The 16896-nt window shown below is 49.0% G+C and overlaps 1 protein-coding gene across 10 annotated transcripts in view; it reads right to left on the reverse strand.

Moving 5' to 3' along the window:
- The window catches only part of sh3pxd2aa (SH3 and PX domains 2Aa), a 78441-nt gene that overhangs the window by 9804 nt on the left and 51741 nt on the right, over positions 1–16896 (reverse strand). For 6 of the 10 annotated variants that reach the window (XM_035534834.1, XM_035534832.1, XM_035534839.1 and 3 more), the window contains 6 exons: positions 15457–15585; positions 6458–6571; positions 4963–5046; positions 1695–1812; positions 436–824; positions 295–309 (listed from right to left, as the gene is read on the reverse strand). In XM_035534834.1, coding sequence (XP_035390727.1) covers positions 295–309; positions 436–824; positions 1695–1812; positions 4963–5046; positions 6458–6571; positions 15457–15585 — 849 coding nt within the window. The remainder of the gene's footprint in view (positions 1–294; positions 310–435; positions 825–1694; positions 1813–4962; positions 5047–6457; positions 6572–15456; positions 15586–16896) is intronic. The other 4 variants (XM_035534835.1, XM_035534833.1, XM_035534836.1 and 1 more) reach the window with 3 other exon arrangements.

Raw genomic sequence — 16896 nt, forward strand, 5'->3', positions numbered from 1 at the left:
TTTATGGCCACAGACATAGCAGGACAGCCATACACACAATGACAGCCACAGACATTACAAACACGCTATTAGTAAACACTGCACACTCCTTCACACAAGCCGATTTTAGAGGGACGTTTGTATGAGCCAAACACGACGAATATTCTCCATTACAAAGACAGATGCAGACGCGGCGTAAATGACAACCATCAGTGAGAATAGTTATTACTCTCCGCATGACGAACCGCGGGCTGTCAAATGCCAGATTATTTCGCAAACGGTTTTAGTAGGAAACCCTGCAAAGCCTTGGCTTACCTATCGCTTCAAAGCCTATTTGAAGGACAACAGAAACGGTAAGGGCATCTGTGTTGAATCACGCATCTGTCCATCTTAAGACAGGTAATGGTATGAGGATTAATGTGCGTGCGTTGGGAACCCTCGCGCGTTCTCGCGTACCGATTTCCACGCGGTGCGGAGCCACCCTTGCAATGGCGGGTGAGCCGGGCTCCGGTTTCCCTTTGCCGTCCTGCAGGGCGGTGCCGGGGCCGGGCCCCGGGCCCGCCCCTGCCGCGGTGGTGGCCGTCATGCCGTGATCGGACCCTTCGGGGGGGCAAGGCATGGGAAGGCTGATCTCGTTCTTGGAGATGTGGCGCTCCGGCGTGGTGGGCTCGCCGTCCGTCTGCACGTCCTTCTCGCTGACGGCCTTCTTGTTGAGCAGGTTGCTGATCTCCATGATGTTGCCTATGATCTCCACGGGACCGGTCAGGGTCTTCTTCCTCGGGGACAGGTCGTCCTTCAGCTTCTTCAGATACGAGGCCGGGGCCCAGCCCTCCTTGCCCAGGTGCCTGGGACACAAAGGACTGGCGTCACCTGGGAGTCATCTAAACTGCGAAACCGCGGCACTCGGCCGGAGATGCAAAGTTTCGCCCAGAAACGCTATTTGTTTGGGACGGCTGAGTCACATCGTTTGATTATACTTGGACGTTCCTGTGAAAATATTGCAAATTTATGCTGCCCAATCGCACTTCATTCCTACTAAAGACTGACTCTCCCCCTCACTGCCTGTAGGGGTCAGCATTTCCTCAAAACAGTAAAAAACAAAATGACAGAAAATAACGCACCACTTCAGGCACTTCCTTGTTTACACTGAAGTGGCACGAGCTCCCTGTACTCAAATACAACATTAAAACTTTGGTCTAAACAAAACGGCATAACTCTTCTCAAATTCGAACAAAAGAACAACTTCAATGCAACAACATGTGTCCAGGCTAAATGGGCTCTCTGATTATTTCCAGCTCAACATGAGATAATTCAGTGTGGTGTTTTATTTAGTGAGCTCTTGCCTCAAGAGTCACATTATAAACAAGAGCCTTCCCAGTTCAGCTGTTAAGCGGACCACCGAGAATGCGACTCTCATTCCTCCTCTCATCCAAGAGGACACGAAAAGACACAATAAACAAATGGGAGAGAAAGAGAGACAGAGAGCGAAAGAGAGAGCTGTTTCTGGATCTTGTGCGGCTGCAAGCATATAATAAATGACTGCATGTCTGTTGTATACGTTCCCTTGTCTTCAAAAGGTTAAATTGTGTTTTTTAGTTTGTTCTCTGTTGGCTTCGGTTTTCTTTCATAAACAGCTCCGTCGAGAATCTGCAGACGCCTGAGACGAATGTGGTGACGAGGACATCACAGGGAGGATGCAATGGTGATGTGTCTACCTGATATACCACCATCCCTCCAGGTTCTTCTGAATGACCTCCACGGTTACTCCCTTCTCAAACCCAATTTCGTCCTTCCCCTGGCTGGCGTACGACTGCACGCTGATGTACTTCTCCTCTGAGGGACAGAGAGAGAGAGAGAGAGAGAGAGAGAGAGAGAGAGAGAGAGTGAGTGTCAGGTAGGCCTTTCTCCAGGGCGGTCGAACATCTAACGCGGGCCCACCGTCCGAGGTCAGCCGGGCCGGGCTGCGGTTCCTGCGCCCGTTCATGAGCCCTTCCGTGGTAAAGCCTCGATCCCCAGGCTCTCCCTGACAGACTATGAACTCGAGCAAACCCTTGAGAGAATGTAGCTTGGCTCATGAGGCATCCAACACTTTCAAACACTCAGCACTCATTCCAACCACTGGACAGGAAACTACACATGGACTCACACCCCAGAGGCTACAGCTAAGCCCAAAGATACAGGTCAGCCCTAAATTCAGTACGCCGTGACATAGCTGACAATACATCCCACCATTCTGGTTCGTCACTTATAATCAAATTAGCTTCTCATAATGGCCCCCATCACAGGTGTTCTATCTGGAGATGTAGTGGTTACCATTCACCGATCTCAATTCGCTGCCTGGATCTCACATACTAATAACTAAGTGTTTACGTGGTGGGATGTTTTGGCTCCTGCAAGACGTGAAAGCACGCATTTAAAGAAAAAGGAAAACCCAGCAGAGAGGCCAGTGTTTTACCTCACCATTAAACTCTGACAGAAGGACAGAAGCTTTAATTCCGGCTGTGGGTTCTTTAATAATTGAGGAATGGCCTGCCCACGGCCAACGGGAGGTTTCTTGTCAGTGGTATTGTGATGAAGGGAATGCTCCGGTTGTCGAAAAACGGCAGCTCGCTCCAGAACTGTGTGTGCTGGTGGTGAGGTGTGCCAACACAGGAGGAGAAAAGCAGGGAAGAAACAGAAGCATGGCACTCTCGCGCGCTCTCTCTCTCTCTCTCGTTGCCTTCTATACGCGAAACAAACTGTGGCTGCTAATCTGCTGAAGAACGGCACGGAGAGAGGGAGAGAGAAAGCGAGAGAGAGAGAGAGAGACAGACAGAGGGTGAAAGATTTAGCAAAAAGTTACTGAATATTGTGAGTGTGTGCCACTGCATAATTTATGGGAAGTGCAAAGAAAGTGCCAATGATTAAGGTTGATAACAGTGGCACTGGCAAGTTACAACATGATGACAGCATGAACGACACTAACAGAACCCAGTTTGCTACTGAGAGTTTGTTGTGTGCAGGACGGTGCGGACAGTCGCTGTGTCCGCGGGCGCCTTTTCCCGACCTTCCGCGGCCAACAGGGTCAGTGACAGCAGTCATTTTGAAAGTCAAGCTAGTCAAAGGTGTACGATTAAGAACAGCAAGGGAGCGGTGTTTGTAACATGCTCACACACACACACGCACTTCCATAGTTTCACAATTTCCAGTGTGACTTTTCAAGGGTGACTGAGAGCGAGAGAGAGAAAGAGAAAGACATAAGTTCAAAAATACTCTGGACAACTGTCCAAACAAAATGATTCATGGCACACTTCAGCCAGGCCACAAGCAGACACTTTTATACACACTGTGATGCACGCAGAGTCACGGGCGCACCAACATCACTGCCGCAAATCACCTGCCAGACTGAGGAAAGAAGCACACTACGTCAGACGTATGAGCTGTTGCTGTGCTGAAACCGATCCAAAACGGAAAAGCACAGAAGAAGCAAAAGGCAAACTATAAACCCGTCTGGCACAGCCCGCGTCGACAAAACTCATCTGCACCGAGCTTAAAAGAGTCATCGTGTATTTCAGCCAGTCTCTGTGGAGACCGTTCCAAGCCGTGTTCGCCGCAAGACCTCCGAAGTAGGTCCAGACCAACGCTAGCCTGAAACTGCATCGAGGCTGGAGACTGTCTGGCCAGTCGGTCATCAATGGCTTTTCTGGAAGTTCCAGCCCCTTTATGAATCAGTCCATCGCCCGGTGTCTCCCCCAAGCTCTACCTCAACATCCACATCTGGCCGCGGTGTTAGACGGAGCTCGTGTTGGAGTTTCCATCTGACAAACTAAAGGCAACCCCCCTCCCCCCCAAAAAAAACCCCAAACAAAACGGACGACTTCTGGCGTGAGACGTTAGAGTTTACAGTCCCCAGAAAGAGAACCGACACCTCCGAACAAAAGTTGGGAAAGCTGGGGGAACGACTAATGTTGCAAGCTACAGTACCTTCTACCAATCGTCCACCCATTACCAGGCCAGCTACACCGAACACGTAACCGATAATTTAACACAATGTCGATAGATAGCCGTGCGCCAGATGCTGCTCGATATTCAGGGAGGGGGGAAAAAAGAATATCTAAAGAAAACATTTAGGAAAAATTGCAATCTTCATTATAAACAGATGGAGGGGAAGTCTGTTCCACTGCCTTCCTCGCAAAAAAAAAACAACAACAAAAAAAAAAACCTCATCTAGTGCCGGAGGTGTCATTATATTTGTTCCACATGAAACAAAGACACTGTAAGGCTCCACGGCACTGAACCTAATTTAATATCGACGGCTGGAGATGGATCAGAACCTCAGACTGAACACATCTCATTCAGACTTCCAATTTCACCCGCTGGGTTTCAGCCTCCGACGCACAGAACATTAACGCGCTCGTTACATCTGATACTCCACACACCAGACGTACCGAGATGGCTTTATTTGTGCGGAGGTGCTTTTCGCCGTCGTTTCAGACAAATGCGTTCATTTCGAAAAATAATGACCTGCTTGCTTAATCTCTCTTTATGACTGGCAATCATAGCGTTAGCGTGAAGACAAGGTTTTCCTAGGCTATCCCACGTGCTGTGGGAACACGGCGGAGTCGCTGTTTGCTGGTGAGTGTTTGCCAGTCTGTATGCGTGAAGGAAAGTTGTTGAAGAGGTCATGAAAAGTTTGTTTGCACAATGATATCTCTGAATTTGAACGAACCTGAACTAAAAATTCGACTGTGTGGAACATGTTTGTGTAATACTATCAGCATGTAGTGCATTTTGTGCCTGTGTGTGTGTGTGTGTGTGTGTGCTACTTCAGACACATTTCTTATGCACACTGACAGTGTGAACCAGTGTCGGTGGCGTTAGTCACTGCATACCCAGCACACGCGGACCCCCACCCCACCCCGAACACGCACGCCGGCGCCCGCGCGCGTAAAACCCATGCGCCCGTCCACGTGCACGTGCGTGTGTGTGCGGGCGGGCGTTCACCTCGACTCTGCTGCCGGTTGACTATGCCCCCCAGTGTCCACCTCCGGTCAAGCCTCTTCAGGTGAGCCTTGCGCCGCTTAGTGACTGACGGGTTTAGGGATGGATGGGAAGAGGAGAGGGGGAGGGAGACAGGGAGGGAGGGAGGGAGCGAGAGAACAGAAGAGGAAGAGAAGAGGACAAAACTCAACGGGAGCAACTGAAGGAGAGAACTGGCATTAGTGACATGAAGGCAACGTCACACAGAGAAAGGGAGGCACGGTGATGGGGGGTGGGCGTTAATGGCGCGGTTGGCACGCAGCGGCTAATGGGCGAATGCCACACAGGAGGGATGATGGGTTAAAGGGGTTACGTGGGTGTTATGGCGTGTGAGTGCTCACTGGAGCGGGGCCCCATACGCGTCTACCTTTGTCGGATTCGGAATGTGGACGCCTTGCTGAGAGCCGGGCCGGTTTCTCATAGCTGGGACGTGTGTGTGCGTGTGTGTGTGTGTGTGTGTGTGTGTGTGTAGTGAGTGTTTCTGCGCTAATGTTCTACAGTAGCAACTGTAAATGGTAAAGGAGTAAAACGGAAAGACACTGTGTGTGTGTGTGTGTGTGTGTGTGTGTGCGTGTGTTGAAAGACTCCTTAGGGTCAGATAACCTCAGTGTGTTGCAGGAAAGCTCAGTCTGTCTGCTCCTATGACTGACTGCTGAAAGACAGAACGAACGCGGCTGCTGAAGGAGTTTGTGTGTGTGTATGTGTGTGTGTGTGTGTGTGTGTGTGTTTGCGCGTGCACGCACTCTATCTGCAGCCATTCTGCCTCCAGTCTCAAACAATAATTAGCATTAGCTAGTGGTTCTCCATCATATAGCACAAATCACATTAGCCACTTTTTCCATTCCCTTGAGCTTATCGTATTCAGAGACACTAGTTGTTGTTGTTATTTTTTTTAACATGGCTTCAACCACAACACACAGAAATAGAGGAAGGGGTGGCTCAGAAAAAAAACTGTTACCACGATGAAATCCTCCCTCCCAAGAGGGAGCGACTGGACATTTGGCTCATGGACGACTCAAGAGGTTTTCGCAAAAAGCTTTTCTCCACTCAAGTTCAGGGGGTGGAATTTATTGTTTGTGTGCTGGCCAGAAATCAGCTTCAGTCACTTTCATGGGTGTGTGAAGATAAGGGAGGAGTGTGTGTGTGGGTGTCTCCCCCGGGGCCTACTAAAATCCAAGGGTGGGTTTGTACTGCCTCTGTTATGTGTTCAGCATTCAGTGAAGGCTGGAGCTGGATTTCCTCCGACTTTGGCAACGCTGGGAAAGGAGGAGAGGGGTGTGTGTCCAGCAACCCCTGCGTGGGGAATGCAGGACGAGAACAGGACAGTGTAGCCTAGGCATCCTGAGTGACGACTGCAGAGAGAGCTTTCGCGTGTATTCTGTATATAGGGGAAACTGGAGGAAACACTGTGTGTGTGTGTGTGTGTGTGTGTGTGTGTGTGTGTGTGTGTGTGTCTTACCCTCTCCCGATCTAGAAGTGCCCAGGTCTAAATCGTCTCTGGTCCCTGTCTGAGCATCCAGATATGTGGCTGGAACCCAACCTTGTTCTTCCACTGTACTGACGAACCACCAGCCTACATACACACACACACACACACACACACACACACACACACACACACACACACACAGAGAGAGAGAGAGAGAGAGAGAGAGAGAGAGAGAGAGAGAGAGAGAGAGAGAGAGAGAGAGAGCGTGGGAGAAAACGTATAAGCAGTTTTTCGATAAAACTGGCCCATAAAAATGGGACAATCTGTAAATGATCATTAAAGCTCTGGGTGGAAATGGTTCTGATTTTCCAGCTAATACACAGAACAGAGTCCACAAGAACGGTCAGCCCACAGCACTACAGTACACAGATTCAGCCGTCCTGACAGCAGTGTGTTCTACACACAATGTGTCTGAGACTGGCAGTGTGCAAGTGTGAGAGACTGGGAGTGCGCAAGTGTGTTTGCATAATACTGCACATCAGTCAAACATAAGCTGTACACTTTGGTGCCAGGAGACGCACAGACTACCTCCTCCACCTCCTGCCCCCCCCCCCCCGACTTCGCCCCACGTGCGTGATGAGGCAGACCGGGCTTGCGAGCTCTGATAAAGCATAAATGCTTGAGTCATTTCCTGTGTGTAATCGGTGAGCATCACTGAAGCCCGCCACTGATATCCAGTTTTGCGCTAAACACGCATTTGTGTGAACGTGCGAAGTGAAAATTCATGATTTTTGGCTGTTGCATTTCTCACTAACAGTTTATGCAGGGTGTGTGTGTGTGTGTGCGCACGTGCCTATGACTTTGATTTCAATTTGGACAAATGAAAAGGGCCAGAAACGTGCAGCACAAAGAGGAAGTTGGGGGGTGGGGCTTTAAGAAAAGCCTGGTCTGTCCGTCAAGAACTTCAGGGGGGCGGAGCCGACTCAGCAACCAGCTGCTGTTTTTATCGGGTCACCGATTAAAATGCTTCAACACTTTGTCAGGAGGGCACACTCAGAAAGAAGACATAACTCCACCAGTACAAGAGAAAGAGTGAGTGTGTGTGAGAAAGTGAGGGAAACCTCACTTCCCGGTCGATATGCAATGGGCAGAGTTGTCGCCAGGACTACCATGGCGACACAGGCTCGGCGATTGGGTGGTAGCGAAATTAAGTCATCAACCGTTGCATAATCGAAGCCGTCTTGCCTGAATTATAGGTTTATGTGCACACTGTGTCAGGTCATTAAGGGTACTAATGTAGCTTGTGTTGCTGGCGCGTTGTCCAAACCGTGAAGTCAGCCTGCAGCCCTCGCTGCTACAAGTAGGCAGAGAGGACTGAAATCACACACACACACACACACACACACACACACACACACACACACGCAAAACTCAAATTAACCTGATCGTCATGCCACATACAAATGCTGACAGTCGGAAAGTTCTGGAAACTCCGCTGACACGGAAACTCCAGCTGTGTCCAACATTCCTACTTGGAAAAAAAAGTTTCCTATTATAGCTGGGCAAAGCTTGGTGTGTAATTATAAGATTTGCAAAGCTATTCCGATTTCTTACAGTGTTTTATGCATGGTATAAACATTATCCGGGACATGTTCAGTTGAAAACGTCAATATGGAGGTCTGGAAAATGTAACTCGGGTTTTTACGTTATATACCACTCACCAGCGAACATAAATGCGTCTCTGAAATAACAACGCTGTGACAGTATGACGTCTGCCTGGAGGTATGAGACCATTCGTATCTGCGGACTCAAAGATATGAAATATGTAATATGTGTTTACACTTCATGAGGATCCAGTGCTCCCAGAGACCACCCAGAATATCAGGTCTAGAGAGAGGGGTAGAGGCCAGACTATGACGAGCCAACAGGGCAACAGAATAACGCAGTGTTCAAAAAATCAACTTAGTTCCAGACGCACAAGCAGCCAATTGATGCACATGCCACCCTGATTGAGGGCAAAGTCTGTGCACGTACATGTGTGTTTATCAAGACAGTCGCCACTGCCCCGTAGCCCATTTAAATGAGATACTGTCTACCTGCCTACTCCCGCTGGGTACCCGCTACGGCTAGCACAGAGGGTCAATTCAGATCAGAATGCAAAGCAGCGGGCGTTGTTCGCCCAGGCGCCCATCACAAAGGCACCATTCACCTTGCTTAGAAGTGGCAGGCAGACTTCTGAGGATCTCCGGCGACAGTCTTAGCACAGTAACTAGGAGACTGGCTTTAGGGACGAGCTCCGGGGACTGGCGGACTTGCTCTGGGGCCTGTCAGCGCGGTTCCAGCTCACTGTCAGCTCCGCCGCGACAAATTTCCTACGTGCTAACGTGAAAAACTCAAGATAGTGCGAGCGGGCTTGTGTCGAATTACGCTAACCGATTCCAGCCCCGTTGCTTAAGACGCCGAAGCGATACGCCCCGAGCACGACCCGAGATGACAAGAAAGAGCAGACTGCTGTTGAAAAGAGGGGGGCAGGGAAAGCTATTTCTGTCAGGATTTGAGGCTAGTTCTGAAGCTAAAAACCATGTGTTGCCATAAGCAAACAGATTGGTATGAAATAAAAACCTTGAAAGCTGTTCAAGGTGAACGTACAGGGTTAACGTACGCAAGGCTATCCAATTTAGCATCGGGTTGGTGAGGTGGCTCCAGACGTTGTTAACATACTTCTGTCTGATGCTGACGTTTTTAGACAGTCTGAATGAAGATAGCGAAAGCCTCTCGAGACATAAAAGCAGATTACAATCACCACAGGTCAAAAGCAGACAGGCTTAGCTGTCAGTGCTGTTTCTCTTGGAAAATTTGAAAAGATCCAAACACCATTTGGTTAAGAAGAGGCTTAACTTCAGGTGGAAAACCGACTAATAAATCTTGACATGACGGTGTGCCTCTGAAAGATATTCCTTTGGCAAGCTGCACATGGCAACCATACGGCTGTACATCACGCCCACCTCGTGAAAATAGGTCGCGGGCTTGTGTGTGTGTGCGCGCGCATGTGAATTGAAAATGTTTACAGCAGATGACCGCCTATATGCTAGGCCCTGACATGCAGTCATTTCCTCACACAAACATCACTGAGTAATACAGCTGGTCACTTGTACAACTCCTGCCTGCCATTGGATCAGGCATGACACGGACTGACGCAGGCATTTACAGCAAGCATTCAGACACACACACACACACACACACACACACACACACACACACATAGTGAGATACACTGAAAGGTCATCAAATGCCATGCATCTTTTCGAGAATAATCTTTGGTAAGTCACAGGATTGTGTGAGGTCTGGTCAGGAGCAACACTGGGTACACATGCCCATTCAATAGTGGCTTAAAAGTGGCATCAGGCTAATGACATCACAAAGCAGCATCAGGAAGTGGCATCGGGAAGCAGCGGTTTACATGCCAAAGTAGACTAGAGCGATGTTCGGTACAGCTGGTGTTTTTGGCTGACGTGCTGTCCACGTGTTCATGGAGTGTGTGCGCTCTGTGGATAAATAGTGCTTTCCTTTCCTTTATCATTTCACACAGCTCAGACGTTTGGAAAGCACACTGCACAGCAACGGGCAGCTAGCTGGAAGCACACCGAGGGCCATCTGAAAACACGCTTGTGTGTGTGTGTGTGTGTGTGTGTACCCTTACAAGCATTCTCTCTCTGTGGGAATGCCTTTATAAAGAACTTACAAGTGCTTGTTTCCTGTTTCTGATTAATTTAAGCAATTTCCTGTTTCTGATACGTTTTTTAACAGCCCACAGGTGCAGAGGACTTTCTTATTTTACAAAACAGCCTTGCATTTTTCAGTTTTACAGAAAAAAAAAAAACCAAAAAAAAAAAACTAGATCTGCTTCCTCCACTCTGAGGCCGTGAACAAAGCAAGCCAAAAACACAGAAATAATTGTATCAGCTATGCCCAATAGGAGGCTGGTACTGGGGGAGGATTGAGATAGAGAGACAGTGAGAGATACAGAGGGACAGGGAGAATAACGAGATATTTGGGCAGTACTTCAAACCAATGTTCTCCCCCATACAAAAGAAAAAAAACAGTTCACACACACACACACACACACACACACACACACACAGAGAGAGAGAGAGAAAGAGAGGGAGATGGCTGTATGGATGGATGGAGAGAATGGATACATAGATATCCATATATCTATATATATATCCATATAGCAAAATAAAAGCATGTGCTGTCCATATAAATGTTGCATAAATAATCCGTAGTGTGTCTTTTGCAATGGCCAGATGCAGAACGCTGTTCCAAAATTGGCCGTTGTCATAATATGCTTTGCGAACACGGTCGTTAACGTGAGCTTTCCAAACAAAGCGGACTGACTGACTGCAACAGGTTGCTCTAATCCAGCTACTCAGCCTAGCAGACACAATAGCCTAGCCGTCGGCCGGATGCTGTGGGAAATTATTCTAGTCAAGGTACACTAAGCGTCAAGCCAAGATCTCACTTAGCAATAAGATTTGTATTCCGATCTTTAGAACATATGACATGTATATCAGTGTGAGATTATGTCAGTCTAAGACCAATAATTCTTTGTTTAATAACCCATGGCTCTTTTGAGAGACCGAATGCTACCAAAGGCAGAATCGCTTTGGCTGCAAAACAATTTGTTCTCATAATATTCTCATAACGTTCTTCTCTCCCACACATGAAAATATACTTCAAGATCAAATATATTCAGAGCTCAGATCAGTGGTGAGACACTTCAAAGCTTTTTCATCAAAGCGGAGACTAGTGGAGGTTCTGGAGTGTCGCTCAGTCTTAGCACAGAACATTCCCTTACGTGCCTTACACCTCAGAAATCAATTTCTCATGTTTGTGAGATCGGTGTAATTTAAAGAAAACAGAACAGGAACACTGGACCTCTCTTACCTAAGCTTCAAAGGTTGCGGGTGCTCAGTGCTCATTTCACGCTGATCTGAGGCCAGTTTTAGCACTTCTCTGGTAAACGGTCAGTCAGGAGATGGAAAGCTGAAGCCAGACCGGCTTGTTCCAGATCAGCGCAAAGCTGCTTCACAGCCTAAGACAAGGGTACGGTTTCATCTGTGACTGACTTTCCACTGTAAGGTGATATCAAAGAGAAAAAGGCGAGGAGTGGGCCCCTGTTGACTAAACATTACACACCACAGGGTTCCCCTCCACTAAAACCAAGTAGACTGCCAGTAGAGGGGAGGCCAAGATTTACTTTCATGCAAAACCCCAGAGATCAGAGCATGGCTTTATTTATTGAATGTAAATCTACTGGGAGGGCATGCAAGGAGATCCCCCAGTTGACAGTGACATTTACAATTATGAAATGATACCCTCACCATATCAATATAATTACAAGTTGTAAAAATCAGTTGTGTCTGCTAAGGCTGGACTTCCATCATAAACCTGAAGGCCAACACATGCTGACGCTTTGCTACGCCAATCAACTGTGGCAGTTAGCCGACCAATCAAACCAAAGCATATGTGTCACGGGGGGAAGTGGGTGACGTGACTTTCCCTTCGCTGCACTCGCAACTTGGAGGAAAAAAAAACCAGGTTGGCACAGGATTCCGACTCCTTGGGCCTAGATTTAGACTCGTTCCCTCAGTCACAGTCGGCCGGATCTCCAACGGGCCCAGGGCCAAGACAAACACAGTCCATCCAGGATCAGGAGCAGCTCGTGCAGAAGGAGTTGGGGGTCAGCGGAGGTGACCGTTCAGAATGACTGGACCCAGGAGAGAGCGGGGAGGGGAAGGGCGTGGACCTCGGGATACTGGAAGTGACTGTTTGCACACACACTAATGTACTGTTGAGACAAGGTAGTGGTCCAGCTGGTTCAAAGGCAGTTAACAGTTAGCTGAAAATAGAACAACTGACACAAGAACGGTGTTCTACTGGAGAACACAGTAGAGCCCAGCTACTTTGCACTTTAGGTTTTATTCCTGGAAGTCTCCATATATTATTTTATACTAAATATAGAACATTTGGTTTGGTGTGAAATAATATGTGGAGCCCAAAATAATATCTACATAAACCCTCTTGAGGACTAACCATGAATTTGGCCAGTTTAAACCAGTTTCTTTTAGATCAAGCACAATCCAAAGCAGCAATCTTTAACAATTCTAAAAAGAGTTCAATAGATTCAACCTGCTGACAGCAGCAGACAAAATATCGCTCTGATATATTTTAATGCCCACAGGGGTACCCATCAGGATTCAGTCTTGCATTCTTCAGTTCAGTACACATGCCTGCTTGGATATTTACTGTAACCCCAGCTCTGGAAGAGTAGGCTGAAAGCTTTGTCCTCACGCTGGTTTGTAGTGGGGGGGAACCCCTCCGGTTGCTGCCGGTCTTGTTAAGTGCTATAATGAAACTCAAGAAGAAGGGGACTTCCCATCCTTTCCCTCCTGGCAACAGGGAGCAGAGTCTGGAGCCCCCTGGCCTCTGTCAACAACTTCGTACAATGGCAATTTCAGAGGCCTATCAGCCTGCAGCAGCTGCAGCCCAGCAAATCAAAGAGTGGACTGGCAATTATCTCTATCCTGTGGAGGCAGAAATTAAACCCTCTACGACTGGGTCACCAGTACCAATGAGCAACTGGTATTGCCTCATCTTTCAATCATAGCCGAAGCTGCCAGGAGGAATTCTGGGACAGAGCGACAGACCCACATGCCAAACTGGCCAGTTCCACCTGACAGTTGAAACTCTGGATTGAGTCTTTCCATCTTTGTCTTACAGCAAATCCTGCCTCTTTTTTCTTATTTGGCTTGTTTCTGCTTGACAATACTGTGGCACTCCAGATGGATGCCCATGAGCTGTGTCAGGCCCGTCTCTCCTCCAATGCGTCAACAGCTTACTGAGGTCCATCTCCGTTAGCCTGAGCTTTCCATCGGAACAGCTGGAGTCCAACAGGAACGAATGGGGCCAAGGGGTGACAACAGTTTCCTGAGAACTGGTGGTGGTGGTGGTGGTGATTGGAAGGGGGAGGTGGGATGGCCGAGGCCCTTGGGGTGCAAGGGTTCCTGGAGATTTATCCTCAGAATGTCCCATGACGACCCCATTTGAGGCTACACGTTGGGAGTAAATCAGAAAACAGCAGTCGAGCATTGTATTTTTGGTCCTCCAGCTGGGCGGGGCAGAGGGGGGGGGGTAACCACAAGCTCGGTAACTGCAAAAACGTGCACTCCTCTGGGAAGAGCAAAGAAAGCGAGGGCTACAGCGGGAAGTTGGGTCGTAAATTAGCTATTGAAAAGTTCAATTACACTACCACATTTCCGAGAGGGAACTGCCAGAGGGAACTGTCCGAATGAAAGCTGAGCAGTGGCAATAATGGATAAAGAAGCGATATAGGCCTGGGACTTTTAAACGAGCACACATAATTGTTTGGCTTGGCAAAGCTGCTTAATGATGTCATTCATGCACCGGTTTTGACTGCAGACCAGCTCCATTAGAGGTGATAGCTTGGTGCTCCTGAACACAATTTAGGAAAAAGATTGCTCCTATATGCGTTTCTTCGCACCTAGATTATCGTCGTTTGCTTGCTGTCTAAATCTTGGTGGACTTTAGCTACAGCAGCTAGCCACGTTACTCCGAAATGTTTGTTTGGACCAGGTATGCCAAACAAATGTGTTCCGATTTTTCTTTATGGCTCTAGCGTGTAACCTTTTTGGCATTGGCATGTTCCTGAATGTTCGTTAGAGCAAATGTTCAATAGTGTTTGTGGGGTATGTACTGAAAAGTCCCAGGCAAGGTCTGCGCCAACAAAGTATGACATAATGCGTTAGACATCTCAAAACATTAAACATCTCAAAATCAGAAAAGCTTCAGCACTGTGGAACTTGAGATCTAGGAGACAGCTCTGTGAACTGAGCCTTCAAAGAGACATTTTTACTCCCATTTCATCAGACATGCAGCATACGGGCAAGAACCGAAAAAAAAATTGGTCAAAGGTCAAAGGTTTTGCCATAGCTTTATTTCCTCATAAAAAACTGTACTGAGTCAGAAAAGAAGAAAAAAGATGCCTTCAAATGCATCTAATGGTAAAAACATACCCTACTGTAGGAGGCTGGCTCTTGGAAAGACAGTGCAGCTAAGTAGCACTGCTGGCTTTAGGACAGTGCAAAACACTGAGAAAACATCAGTGATGAGAGTGTCTGGTAAGCTCCACGCACTCGAGAAACTTGCACATTATGTGAGAAGTTAGCTGAACTGCCTACATAAAATTCCCATCCGAAGTACTAGTTTGAAAATATTATAGCTGCAGGGAAACGGGGGGAAATCAAGGGAAAGTGACTGCCTGTGTTCCTTTGGCATCTGCATCATAGCCAAAAGAGCTGATTAGGCAGAATCTTTCTCTCTTTCTTTCTCCCTTTATCTCTCTCTCTCTTCATCCTCCCTCACTGTGTTGTCGATCTCAAGCTTTGTATTGCTCAAGAATTGCAACCCAAGCGCTGCTCTGGAGCCCAGAGAAAGGGAGGGCTGGCAGTTATCGTGCCTGTCTAGAAGACATTCCTAATGGGAAAGACAACAGTCTGGCCCCCAGCCCGGCCTTCCAGGGGGGCGGGGGTGGGGAAGCAGGCCGACTGACCAACTGACAGGCCGACCAGCCGACAAACACCTCCAGGTGGAGCCAAGAGCAAGACTGCTTCAGGACAGAGAGATGGGGGGGGGGATCCAGAGAGAAGGAGGAGGGGGAACACGAGAAGGGGATTCTTGAGGACAAAGAGGTAAGAAAAGACACAAAAGAGCTGATAGTAGACTATTACTAAGCCTAGCCATCAATCGGAGGAAGTGACTGAGAATAGGCAAAACTGATTTCATCAGCACAGAACGCACGAACTTCGAACATGAACTTTGAGCAGGGTCACACATCCTGGCTACCAACACTCTGCATGCACGCAGACATCAGCACGTCCAGCACTCACTCAACTCAGCACACGCGGCGAACCAGTTAGCTGACGCGTGTGGGTACACGCGTGACTCACCACTCTCGCTCTTCTCGATTACGTCCACGGTCTCTCCGGCGCGCAGGCTGATCTCGGAGTTCTCCTGCCGCTCGTAGCTGGCCACTGCCACGTACTGCTCCAGCACCATGGGCTCCCCACCGTCCAGGCCTGCCGGGGCGGGGAAGAAACAGGCCGTCAGCCACCTCCCCGCTGGGCCCCGCCGGCCCCCGTATGCCGCCATCCGCGCCCGCGCCGCCACCTCCGCCCGCAAGCCTAGCGCAGCCGAAGCCCCTGCTCACGGTGCATGCTCCGCAGAGGAAGGCCATAGAGACACAGCTCGGCCCACCCCACTCACACCGACCGCCCGCCCGCCCACCCACCCGAGCCGGGAGGCTGGAGGCCGGCGCCACGCGTCGCGAGGGGCGAGAGGTTCCAGAGAGGACTCCGGTGCCGGTGGCGGTGGAGGGAGGGGGCGGTGGGAGTGGGAGGGGGGCGGGATTGGTTGGTTCTCCCTCAAGGGGGAGTCTGCTGGGGAGGCTCGCCTCGACGTCGGAGCTCCGTGGTGCGGTGAACTCGGCCGACAGCGGTAGAGTGGGAGGAATGGAGGCAGGGGAGGAGAAAGAGGGAGAGTCGGGGGAAAGAGAGAGAGAAAGAGAGAGAGAGAGAGAGGGAAAGAGAGAGAGGGAGCGAGACAGAGAGCTGCTAACAGTCAGGGATCTGACTGTAGAGTGGAAGGCTAGAGGAGTTTTTCTTCTGGAAAATAAACAGACGAGAGGGAGCAGGCTTCCCTCTTCCTCTCTCTCACTACCCCTCCCTCCCTCTCACTCTATCTCTCTCACTCTTTTGCTCTCTCCTCCCATTCAAGGGGGTTAGGCAGCCGTTGGAGGGAATTGGGGGGTGGGGGGGTGGAAAACGCCAATAGAAGTCTACTCTCCAAGCCTTAAATAGAAACATATGGGTGTTTTCTGGGAGAGAGAGGGAGGGAGGGAGGGAGGGAGGGAGGGAGGGAGGGAGAGAGAGAGAGAGAGACTGTTTATGTGAAACACGAGAGGAAAGCATTTCAACTGGAGTTAGCAGAACTTTTCCTCCTTTGTTTGTGTCTTACTTTCTCCGCTTTGTTTCTCTCACTCTTACTATAGGGACTTGGTATTACTGCTGCCACTATCAACGCACTGGTGTCCATGGCAACCCATAACCTTGCAACAGATTCGATTTACCAGCAATTTATTCTCCAAAGGTCGATTACAAATTTACAGTATTCCTGGGAATACATAACTGATGGGCCGAGCAAGTCTCACTCTTTCCCTCGGAGTCTCTCCGTTTGTCTAGGAGGGGGTGCTAACCAGGATACGCGTTCTGCGCGTTCCAACGGAAAATGATCCCATATCAGCCATGTATACGCCTCTAAAGAGAAGGACAGACTGAACAGAAAGCATGCAGGACATGTGGCAGACACGACACCGAGACACCATACTCGGA

The sequence above is a fragment of the Electrophorus electricus genome, chromosome 16, assembly GCF_013358815.1.
Source record: "Electrophorus electricus isolate fEleEle1 chromosome 16, fEleEle1.pri, whole genome shotgun sequence".
In the NCBI taxonomy this organism is placed as follows: domain Eukaryota; kingdom Metazoa; phylum Chordata; class Actinopteri; order Gymnotiformes; family Gymnotidae; genus Electrophorus; species Electrophorus electricus.